General features: G+C 40.7%; 1 protein-coding gene across 1 annotated transcript in view; it reads left to right on the forward strand.

Annotated features, from left to right (window-relative positions):
* MERTK (MER proto-oncogene, tyrosine kinase) overlaps positions 1 to 12,633 on the forward strand; it is a 175,824-nt gene that overhangs the window by 36,428 nt on the left and 126,763 nt on the right. The window contains exons 3-4 of the mRNA XM_004388851.3: positions 508 to 608; positions 1,696 to 1,869. Of these exons, the coding sequence (XP_004388908.2) occupies positions 508 to 608; positions 1,696 to 1,869 (275 nt within the window). The remainder of the gene's footprint in view (positions 1 to 507; positions 609 to 1,695; positions 1,870 to 12,633) is intronic.

A 12,633-nucleotide genomic window follows, 5' to 3' on the forward strand; every position in this document is an offset into this window, starting at 1 on the left:
CAAAGTAGAACTGTCCCATAGAGTTTTCTTGGCTGTAATCTCTACAGGAGCAGATGGCCAGGTCTTTCTCCCGCAGAGCTGTTGGGTGGGTTCAAACCACCAACCTTTCAGTCAGCAGCCAGGCACTTAACCATTGTGCCACCAGGGGTCCTTCCTGGAAGATTCAGTGGATATTACAACCATGCAAAGAGTTTTGTGCCTATGTAAAATGGAGTTAGGTCCTAGTCTCAGTAGATCACCTGGGATATAGAACAGTGGCCCCTGGCCTCTAAAAACTGTGGTGCCCTCCTGTCATTGTGACCACCAAAAATAACCCAGCACGTTTCCAGTATGCCCCGAGGGAGCAGTACCCCAAAATAGAGAACCACTGTTGTGGCATGTAAGATGGAAATCAAGACATGTGACAGCATGTGACAAAGAAGTTGAAGAATTTGGTATTCCCATGGTAGGAACTTGAAAGGATAACTAATCTGAAAGGTAACTATCTTTGTGTGTTTTTCTTTGAAGCATAACCAGTGTGCAGCGTTCAGACAATGGATCATATATCTGTAAGATGAAAATCAATAATGAAGAGATTGTGTCTGATCCCATCTACATCGAGGTGCAAGGTAAGTCCAGAGGCCACAGGGTGTCCAGGTGCTACAAGGCTGTTTGTTCTAAAGTCTGTTTGAATTGCTTTTTGTAGAATTTGTAACTGTGTGCAAACCTTACAAATCCGTCAGCGCTGAAATTTCCCAGACAGTCCTCTTTTTTAGACTTATGTAATAATGCAGTGAATTTATTTCTAAAAGTCTTGACTGTATCCTAGGCTGAGGGGTGAGAAAAAAGGAGATTGTGGACTTCCTTGTCCTCAAGTTATTTACAATCAGAAAAGCTGAAGACTTTTTTAGGGAACAAAAATGCATTCCATTACCCACGTTCTCAGTGCTGACATCAGATATCACTCACCTGGCCAAATGATTGCTTGCTTATTCATCAGCAGCTTGTCCATCATGGAATTACAGTAGGAGATCTTAGGGTTGTAACTGTGCAACACCGAGTTTACACTGTGGTGATGGGAATGGGCTTTGAAAGTGTTCAGCTACACACAGCTGTTTAACCAGTTGCCATTAATTCCAACCAGTGGCCACCCCATGTATGTCAGAGTAGAACTGTACTTCTTAGAGTTTTTAATGGCTAATTTTTTGGACGTAAGTCACCAGGCCTTTCTTCTGAGGTACCTCTGGGTAGACTTGAACCTCCAGTCTTTCAGTTAGCAGTGAGCATGTTTACTATCACCAGTCTGAAAGTCTTACATGCAATAGATTGTCCTCAAACATGGGCTGACCTATTACATAGCTTTGTTTTCACTCTGTGTTTATTTTGGTAAGAAATTCTGAAAACCTGCCAGCCTCTGCTAGGAGTTGGAGCAACCCCTGGCTTAAGAACTGCCTGAGTGCTGTTCTGGTAAAGCCAGTTCTCACTCAACATTTACACCCCCTTTGGGAAAGTGTCCTGGAAAGACAGCTTGAGCTAGACTGGTAGGAATTAGCTTCTGTGTTTTTTCTTACTCAACTATTAGTCGGCCTGGCCATTCAGACCTGAGGTGATATATAAAGAAATCTCCAACTGCAAGTTAAAGCAGTTTCCATTCGCCTTGGGCCCTATCTTTGCTTTTGGTTTGAAACATTCTTTTCTTTAATTCTTTCTCTGCAGGGCTTCCTCACTTTACAAGGCAGCCGGAGAGCATGAATGTCACCAGAAACACAGCCTTCAACCTCACCTGTCAGGCTGTGGGCCCGCCCGAGCCAGTCAACATTTTCTGGGTTCAAAATAGCAGCCGTGTTAATGATCAGCCTGAAAAATCTCCCTCTGTTCTAACTGTTCCTGGTAAGTCCATGTTGTGTGCTTAATTTTTTTTTTTTGTTGCTGATAATGGAAGGGATCAAAATCTTGGGGACTCCTGTTGTGCACCACCAGTGGGCAGCAGAGAAGGATGAAAACAGGTGTGGAAGTGAGGTCAGGGGACCAGGAAGATGGGAAGGCAGCTAGGAATCACAGGCTCAAAGGGCCCCAGAAGGCAGGGCTTGGCAGTAGTTGAGTGCCTGTCAAGGATGCTAACAGTTAAATTGGTTAAGTGGCCAGAATCCTCAAGTCTGGGCACTGGGAACCCTGCACGCATCTCCCATTGCAGCTGTGGATTTGCCAGGCTTGCCCTTCTTACCCTTAAGCAATTGTTCATGTAAACACCTCAGTGAGGCTTGACAGCAAGGAAAGTGCATTTGTCACCGGGAGCTGTTGTGGGAAGATTGTGAATCATTGTGAGATTGTGGCTAAATTGACATTCCATGGTCATATTGATTTCCATCCATATGGGAGTATCCTGTCTTCATTCCTGCTACTCCAGGGACACTGTTCTTAACACCCATGCTGCTAAACCAGGAGCTCCTCTGTACTTCCTCTGACTGCATCTTTCAGCAATATCTAGTATGGTTAGCCTCCTTCCTTTCTTCATGTATTCAGCAAGTATTTCAGGAGGGACTGCTGTATGCTAGAGGCTCTTCTAGGCACTGAGAGCACGAACTTATGGACACACTGTCATCCTGGCCTTCTTCCCACTCCAGTGCTTCTCCCTCACTGTCTCTTGGTCCTTGGCAGACATTCAGAATGTCTGAGTGCCTAGGGCACAACACTGGGGCCACTTCTTTTTTTTTTTTGTTTTTTTTTAAATTGTACTTTAGGTGAAACTTTACAGCTCAAGTTAGTTTCTCATGCAAAAATTTATACACACTTTGTTATGTGACCTTAGCTGCTCTCCCTATAATGTGACAGCACACTCCTCCTTACCCCCTTGATTTCCGATGTCCCTTCAACCAGCTTCTGTCCCTTTCTGCCTTCTCATCTCACCTCCAGACAGAAGCTGCCCATTTAGTCTCATGTATCTACTTGAACTAAGAAACACACTCTTCACAAGTGTCACTGTATGTCTTATAGTCCAGTCTATTCTTTGCCTGCAGAGTTGGCTTCGGGAATAGTTTTAGTTCTGGGTTAATGGAGAGTCCGGGGGCCACGTCTTCTGGGGTTCCTCCAGTCTCAGTCAGACCACTAAGTCTGGTCTTTTTACTAGAATTTGATTTCTGCACCCCACCTTTCTCCTGCTTCTTCAGGGATTCTCTGTTGTGTTCCCTGTCAAGGTGGTCATTGGTGGTAGCCTGGTACCATCTAGTTATTCTGGTCTCAGGCTGATGAAGTCTTTGGTTTATGTGGCCCTTTTGTCTCTTGGGTTACTGTTTTCCTTGTGTCTTTGGTGTTCTTCATTCTCCTTTGCTCCAGGTGGGTTGGGAGCAGTTGCTGCATCTTAGATGGCCACTCGCTAGCTTTTAAGACCCCAGACGCCACTCCCAAAGTGGGATACAGAACATTTTCTTAATAAACTTTGGTATGCCAGTTGACCTAGATGTTCCCTGAAACCATTGTCCCCAGAGCCCCAGCCCTGCTACACTGTCCCTCGAAGTGTTTGGTTGTATTCAGGAAACTTCTTAGCTTTTGGTTTAGTCCAGTGATGCTGACTTCCCCTGTATTGTATGTTGTCCTTCCCTTCACCTAAGATAATTCTTGTCTACTGTCTAGTTAGTGAATTCTCCTCTCTCTCTCCCCACCTTCAAAACCATCAAAGAATGTTTTCTTCTGTGTTTAATCCTTTTCTTGAGTTCCTATAATAGTAGTCTCATATAATATTTGTCCTTTTGCGACTGACTAATTTCAGACAGCATAATGCTTTCCAGATTCATCCATGTTATGAGATGTTTTGTGGATTCATCGTTGTTCTTTATCGTTGCGTAGTATTCCATTGTGTGAATATACCATAATTTGTTTATCCATTCGTCCATTGATGGGCACCTAGGTTGTTTCCACCTAGGTTGTTTCCATCTTTTTGCTATTGTGAACAGTGCTGCAGTGAACATGGGTGTGCATATATCTATTCGTGTGACAGCTCTTATTTCTCTAGGATATATTCCAAGTAGTGGGATAGCTGGATCGTATAGTACTTCTATGTCTAGCTTTTTAAGGAAGCACCGAGTCGATTTCCAGAGTGGTTGTTCTCATCTCTCCACAACCTCTCCAACATTTATTATTTTGTGTTTTTTGGATTAATGCTAGTTTTGTTGGGATGACATGGTATCTCATTGTAATTTTGATTTGCATTTCTCTAATGACTAGTGATCATGAGCATTTTCTCATGTATCTGTTACCGCCTGAATGTCGTCTTTGGTGTAGTGCTTGTTCATAGCCTTTGCCCATTTTTAAATTGAGTTATTTGTCTTTTTGTGGTTGAAGTTTTGGAGTATCTTGTAGATTTTAGAGATTAGACCCTGATCGGATATGTCGTAGTCAAAAATTTTTTACCTGTCTGTAGGTTGTCTTTTGACTCTTTTGGGCGAAGTCTTTTGATGAGCGTAAGTGTGATTTTTAGGAGCTTCCAGTTATCTAGTTTCTCTTCTGGTGTTCTGTTTATGCCGTGTATTAGGGCTCCTAGCATTGTCCCTTTTTTTCTTCCATGATCTTTATCATTTTCGATTTGATAGTTAGGTCTTTGATTCATTTTGAGTTAGCTTTTGTGCATGGTGTAAGGTATGGGTCTTGTTTCATTTTTTTGCAGATAGATATCCAATTATGCTAGCACCATTTGTTAAAGAGACTGTCTTTTCCCGGTTTAACGGACTTTGAGCCTTTGTCAAATATCAGCGTTTCATAGGTGGATGAATTTACATCTGGATTCTCAATTATGTTCCATTGGTCTATGTATCTGTTGTACCAGTACCAGGCTGTTTCGACTATTGCGGCGGTATAATAGGGTCTAAAATCAGGTAGTATGTTTTAGACTTTGTTCTTCTTCTTGAGTAATGCTTTACGTACCTGGGGCCCCTTCCCTTTCCATATAAAGTTGGTGGTTTGTTTCTCCATCTCACTAAAAAATGCCATTGGAATTTGGATTGGGATTACATTGTATCTGTAGAACATTTTGGGTAGAATAGACATTCTGACAGTGTTGTGTCTTCCTATCCATGAGCATGGTATGTTTTTCCACTTATGTAGGTCTCTTTTGGTTTCTTGTAGTAGTGTCTTGTAGTTTTCTTTGTATAGGTCTTTTATGTCTCTGGTTAGATTTATTCCTAAGTACTTTATCTTCTTGGGGGTATTCATTTGGTGATTTTCTCTTCGAAGTTCTCTTTGTTGGTGTAGAGGAATCCAACTGATTTTGGTATATTTATCTTGTATCCTGATACTTTGCTGAAATCTTCTAATAGTTCCAGTAGTTTTCTTGTGCATTCTTCGGGGTTTTCTGTGTATAAGATCATGTCATCTGCAAATAGGGATACTTCTACTTCTTCCCTACCAATTTGGATGCCCTTTATTTCTTTGTCTAGCCTAACTCTACTGGCAAGGTCCTCCAGCACAACGTTGAATAAGAGTGGTGAAAAAGGCATCCTTTTCTGGTTCCCATTCTCAAGGAGAATGCTTTCAGGCTTTCTCGGTTTAGAATGATGTTGGCTGTTGTCTTTGTAAAAATGCCCTTTATTATGTAGAGGACATTTCCCTTCTATTCCTGTTTTGCTTAGAGAAGGGCTTTTATTTGTTGGGAGTTTTTGAATTACTTTTTCAATCTCTTCTTCTGTTATAGGTTTACTTAGTTGTTCTACCTCTGTTTGTGTTAGTTTAGGTAGATAGTAAGTTTCTAGAAATTTGTCAGTTTCTTCTAGGTTTTCACATTTGTTGGAGTACAATTTTTCATAGTATTCTGTTATGATTCTTTTAATTTCAGTTGAGTCTGTTGTGATGTTGCCCATCTCATTTCTTATTCGAGTTATTTGCTTGCTCTCCTGTTTTTCTTTTGTCAGTTTGGCCAATGGCTTATTTATTTTCTGATCTTTTGAAAGAAACAGCTTTTGGTCTAGTTAACTCTTTCAGTTGTTTTTCTATTCTCTATTTCATTTATTTGTGCTCTAATTTTTATTATTCCTTTTTTCTGGTGCCCAAGGGCTTCTTTTGCTGCTCTCTTTGTACTTGTTCAAGTTGTAGAGTTAATGTTTTTATTTTGACCCTTTCTTCTTTTTGGATGTGTGTATTTATTGCTATAAATTGACCTCTGAGCACTGCTTTTGCGGTATCCCAAAGGTTCTGGTAGGATGTGTTTTCATTCTCATTTGATTCTGTGATTTTCTTTATTCCGTCCTTTATTTCTTCTGTAATCCAGTAGTGTATGAGCAAGGTGTTGTCCAGTTTCCATGTATCTGATATTTTTTCCCTTGCTTTTTGTGTTATTAATTTCTACTTTTATGGCTTTATGGTCAGAAAAGATGCTTTGTAGTATTTCGATGCTTTGGATTCTCTTAAGGCTTGCTTTGTGGCCTAATATGTGGTCTATTCTGGAATATGTTCCATGTGCACTGGAAAAGAAAGTATACCTGGCTGCTGTTGGGTGGAGTGTTCTGTGTATGTCTATGAAATCAAGTTGGTTGACTGTGGCAGTTAGATCTTCTGTATCTTCATTGAGTTTCTTTCTGGGTGTTCTGTCCTTCACCGAAAGTGACATGTTGAAGTCTCCTACTATTATTGTGGACCTATTTCTCTTTTCAATGCTATTAGAGTTTGTTTTATGTATTTTGGAACACTGCAGTTGGGTGCATGAATATTTATTATGGTTAGGTCCTCCTGGTGTATTGACTCTTTAATTATTATATAGTGTCCTTCCTTATCATTTGTGATGGATTTTGCTTTAACATCTATTTTGTCAGAGATTAATATTGCTACTCCTGCTCTTTTTTGATTGTTGTTTGCTTTATATATATTTTTCCACCCTTTTAGTTTTAGTTTGTGTCTTTGAGTCTAAGGTGTGTCTCTTGTAGGCAGCATATAGACGGATCCTGTTTTTTTTATCCATTCTGCCACTCTCTGTCTCTTTATTGGTGCATTTAGTTCATCTACATTCAGTGTAATTATTGATAGGTATGAATTTAGTGCTGTCATTTTGATGTATTTTTGTTGCTGTTGACAGTTTCTTTGTTCCACTTAATTTTCTGTGCTGAGTCGTTTTTCTTTATGTATTTTCTTCTGTTTCATTGTTGTTGATTTTATATATGCTGAGTCTTTATGTTTTTCTTCTTTTTTGTTTTGATATGCAGGATTGTTAGTTTCCTTTGTGGTTACCTTAATGTTTACCCCTATTTTTCTAAGTTTAAACCAATCTTTTATTTGTTTATATCGCCTTGACTTCCTCTCCGTATGAAACATCTGTGACTACATTATTTAGTCCCTTTTTTTGTTTTAATATTGTCATCTTTTACATATTGACATCTCTGCGTCCGTATTTTAAGTGTTTTAGCTTTGACTTATTTTTGTGACTTCCCTGTCTGGGTTGGTATCTGGCTGTTCTGTCCTGTGTTCTAGTCTTGGGTTGTTATTTGATGTCACTGATATTCTAACTAGAGGATTCCCTTTAGTATTTCTTGTAACTTTGGTTCTGTTTTTACAAATTCCCTAAACTCCTGTTTATCTGGAAATGCCCTTATTTCACCATCATATTTGAGAGAGAGTTTTGCTGGATATATAATTCTTGGCTGGCAATTTTTTTCCTTCAAGACTTTATACATGTCATTGCATTGCCTTCTTGCCTGCATGGTTTCGGCTGAGTAGTCTGAGTTTAGTCTTATTGACTCTCCTTTGTAGATGACTTTTCATTTATCCCTAGCTGCTCTTAAAATTCTCTATCTCTGGTTTTGGCAAGTTTGATTATAATATGTCTTGGTGACTTTCTTTTGGGATCTACCTTGTGTAGAGTTTGATGAGCTGCTTGGATTGATAGTGTCTCTTCTTTCACAATATCAGGGAAGTTTTCTGCCAACAAATCTTCAACTATTATCTCTGTATTTTCTGTTATCCCCCACCCCCCACCCTGTTCTTGTACTCCAGTCACTCGTAGGTTATTCCTCTTGATAGAGTCCCACGTAATTCTTAGGGTTTTTCATTTTTTTTAAATTTTTTATCTGATTTTTCCTGAAATAAGTTGGTGTCACAAGCTTTATCTTTAGTCTCACTAATTCTGACTTCCATTGCCTCAGTTCTGCTCCCATGACTTTCTACTGAGTTGTCTAAGTCTGAAATTTTATTTTTAATCTTTTGGATTTCTGTTTGCTGTCTCTGTGGATTCTTGCAACCTGTTAAATTTGGCATTATGCTCTTCTAGAGTCTTCTTAAGTTCCTCTGTTACTTTGTTTGTCTGTTCCTTGGCTTGTTTTGCATTTTTGCTTGATCTCCTTACTGACCTCTTGAAGAATTCTGTATATTAATCTTTTGAATTCTACCTCCGGTAATTCCAAGGAGTTCTTTTCCTCTGGAAGATTTCTTGATTCTTTGTTTTGGTGGGTTACTGAAGCCGTAATGGTCTGCCTGTTTGTGTGATTTGATGTTGACTGTTGTCTCTGAACCATCAATAAGTTATTATATTTATTTATTTTATGTTTGCTTACTGTGTCCTAGTTTCTTGTTTTTTTTTGATATGCCCAAATAGGCTGGTTGTGTGAGCTAGTTTGATTATTGACATCTTTGAAGTTCTCATGTCCTGTCTTCAGGTGGTTAGAGCTGTTACTAGGTATTTGAGCCCAGGAGTCCATTTACTTTTCTTTTGTGGATTCAGCTCAGGTGTCCAGGTCATTGGTTACCAAGTGTGGTTTGTAGGCTCTCACCTACAGTCCTAGATGGGCAGGGTTGATTGGAGTAGGCACAGGTATCTGGCTGCAGCAGGGGGTCATGTCCTTATCAAGGCAGGTGGCTGACTCCTGCCCCTGAGTATCTGGGTGGAAGATGTGTCCCTGTTCCCTAGAGCATGTAGGTAGATGGATTTTGCAGCTGGACTGTGGGTACTCAATGCTGTTGGCTGAAATGACAGGGAGCCACCACTTATTCTTGGACCCCTGTCACGGGTGACTTGGAGTGGGTGGAGCCTCCAGTCCTCAGGCTTCTGATGTGAGTAGGTGAGGACACTGCTTAATGGGCAGGGCAGTGTCAAATGTCACAAATCTGCCACTCCTCTCATAGCTGATACAGATGAAAATAGGCTTCAGGTATATACCCTGTTTTACTGTGTTAATGAGGGCCTACACTGTTGAAATGGGCCCACACAGGTCTATGGAGGGGTGAAAGGCATTCAAAGTCTGTGGACCCCTTATGCGTGTGCCTAGGCAAAAGGACTCTGCCTGCTCTAAGTTCCTGGCTTAGGGGAGCTGGCAGATTATTTTTTCCTGTTTGTTAATTTGTTCCCTCTCCAAAGCCAGGAGAATGGCTTAGGATGCATGACCCCAGGGGGGCACAGCAATCACTGAAGCTGGACTGGGACCCAGAGCAGAGCAGGGAGGGGGCAGGTAAATGGGAGAGAGGTAATTCCCAAAAGGTTTTTTTTTTTTTTTTTATCCAAGCGGTAGGATGCTTTTTCTTATCTTTTGCCAGTTGAGCTCCGTTTCTCGCTGGTTCTGGAGGCTTGAGGAGACTCTCTGCCACTCGGTCTCTCTTGATGTAGAAAATGCATCCTGAGTGTCACTTCTTGCCTCACCCCTCACACACTATCCGATCCAGACTGCAGGGTGTCAGTGCCGGCCAGGTCAGGTCTGGCAACTCCTTGCTGCTTCTGAACTGTCTCTCCCTCCCCCTGCCACTCTGTCCAATTCCTCAACTTTGTCTTTGATGTTCAGGACCCCTAGATTGTTATATATAGTTGATTCACTTGTTTTTTCGGGTCTTTATCGTAAGAGGGACCACAGGAAGCATTTGACTTCTCCACCATCTTGGCCCCGCTTCCTGGGCCGCTTTTTTTTCTCTCCGAGTTACTGGGTGAGTTCCTCTGGGCCTGGCTTCAATACCGTCCACGTGATGAGGACCTCTAACTTTATATCTCCAGACTTGGCTTCCCCACTGAACTCAGATTCATGTGTCTAACCACTGCCTCAACATTCCCACTTGCTGGGTACATAATTAACCTGAAACCCATTGCTGTCGAGTCAATTCCATCTGATCGTGACCCTACAGGACAGAGTAGAACTGCTCCATAGGGTTTCCAAGGAGCAGCTGTTGGATTTGAACTGTTGACCTTTTGGTTAGCAGCTGAGCTCTCAACTGCTGTGCCACCAGGGTTCTGGTACATAATAGGCATCTTAAAATGAAACTCTTGATTTTCCTTCAGACTTGTTCCACTTCCAGAATTTCCCATTTTATTAAATGATACCACCATTTGCCCGTCCTTCCTTTTTCTCAAATTTCACGTTGAATTCATCAGCAAGTTCTGTCAGTTTGTGTCCACAATATATCTGAAATCTTTCTTTTTCCATCTCTGTTGCCAATGTTCCAGTCCATGTCACCACCAGCTCTTGAAAACACTATTGCAGTAGCTTCCTAGGTAGTCTCTTTGCTTCCAGCCTTGTACCCACTCTAATGCATTTTCCTCAGGGCAGATCACGTCATTTGCATGCTGAAAACTTGTCAATGCCTTCCCACTGCTTTAGCCTATGACCCAGAGTCCCTCCTGCCCTTGCCCATAGGCCCACATGCTCTGGCCCCACCTGACTGTAGCCCAGTCCCAGCCCGCTGTTTCGCTTTCCTGCTCATTCAGCAGCAGTCACATTGATCTTCCTTCATTTCCTCAGAAATACCATATTCATTTCTACCTCAGGACCTTTGCAGTCTCTCTCATATCTGCCTGTGAGGCTCTTCCACACGCTTTTTGTTCCATGTCGCTTCCTCCGAGAGGTCTCCCCACACCACTATTAACTATTTTAGGTCCTTCCAACCCCTGTTTACTCCCATTCACGTGCTTTTGTGTACTTTTTTCATTATACTTGTCACAGTCTATAATTACCTTGTTTTTTCGTTTAGTCTCCTTCACTCTCTTCTTTAAGAATGTGTGCTCAAAAAGGGTAAGCACCCTGTCTCTCCTATTCACCTCTGCATTCTCAGTGCCTACAGCACAGCCTGACTCATAGTAGTCCTGAGTCAGTATTTGTGGAGAAAATGGATAAACAAGTGAATGTCAGCCAGGAGGTATTGCCTCTGAATCACTCTTCTAACTCCAAACTTCAGGAGGAATGTTACATTTCTCTGCCTTCATCTGAGATTTCTTTGAGTCCCTCCAAGGATTTGATAATCCAGTGACTTCACTGATCAATTAAAAAATATACTCTACCCTCTCTAGAACGGTTGCTCTGAAGTCCCATAAAAAAGATCTTTTGTCACTGAGGTAAAGTTGACATATAATGAAATGTATAGAACTTAAGTGTGCAGCTTAGTGAGTTTTGATAACCATATACACCCGTGTAACCACAACCTCAATCAAAATATAGAACATTGACATCACCACAGAAAATTCCTTCCTGTTCTCCTCCAGTCAGGCTCCACTTCCTATAGGCAAGCAACACTGTTCTGATTTCTGACATCATAAATTAGTAACAGAAATAAGCAACTCAGAACACCGTTAGCTGATTGCTATGTAGAATAGTCAGTTTGCAAATTGGGCAGCACATCATTTACTGAGTACATCAGTGCTTTGATTAGTTAAAATTTTCAAAGTGCTTATGTACCATTTTATCAGGAACTTTGAAGAAAAATATTTTGATTAGCTGACGATCATGTCAGAATACACAAATTTTATAAGAGAGCAGTATGTGCTCAAACATTATCAAAGCTTAAATAGAAACCTTGTTAAGACAATCAGAAGATCAGTGAGCCATGGTTATAAGACCTCTGGAGTCTTGGAAACACAACATGTTCATTAATCTTTATTTGTTTCCTGAAAAAATAAGTTTCAGGTGTTTCAGTGAGCCTGATCACATAGATACAATTGTGTGAAACACAACAAGCTACTTCTAAATGTTAGTTATATTTTAAGGCATGAAAAGGAGCCCTGGTGGCGCAGTGGTTAAGTGCTTGGCTGCTAACCGAAAGGTCAGGTGTTTGAACCTACCAGCCACTCCATGGGGGACAGATGTGGCACTCTGCTTCCATAAAGATTACCACCTTGGAAACCCTATGGGGCAATTTTACTCTGTCCTTTAGGGTCACTATGAGTCAGATTTGACTTGATGACAATGGGCTGAGTATAGGCATAAAAGATTATTTATTACAGTATATAGTTTTTTAACAACATTTAGCAAGGTAACCTTTAGAATCGTGGATAAGAGAATTCTTTCTGTTTTCATAATGCAAAACTTGTAATTTTGTTTTCACATTAGTTTTGCCTGTTCTTGAATTTCGAATAAGTGGAAATATAAAGTGTGTACTATTTTGAGTTAGGCTTCTTTGGCTCAACATAATGTTTTTGAGGTTCATCTACTGGTATGTTGCTGTATGTATCACTAATGTATTATTTTTTTTTATTACTGAGCAATAGTCCGTTTTATGAACATATTGCAGTTTGTCCATCCATTTGTCTGATGAAAACTTGGGATGTTTATAGCTGTGCACTATTATGAATAAAGCTGCTATGAATATTTGTGAGCAAGTCATTTTGGGGACATATATTTTTATTTAGTCTTGGCTAAATAACTGGAGAGGAATTGCTAGGTCATGTAGAAGGTGTATGTTTAACTTTCTCAGAAATCGCCCAGCTGT

Source organism: Trichechus manatus, unplaced genomic scaffold (assembly GCF_000243295.1).
Source record: "Trichechus manatus latirostris isolate Lorelei unplaced genomic scaffold, TriManLat1.0 scaffold00219, whole genome shotgun sequence".
NCBI classification, from domain to species: domain Eukaryota; kingdom Metazoa; phylum Chordata; class Mammalia; order Sirenia; family Trichechidae; genus Trichechus; species Trichechus manatus.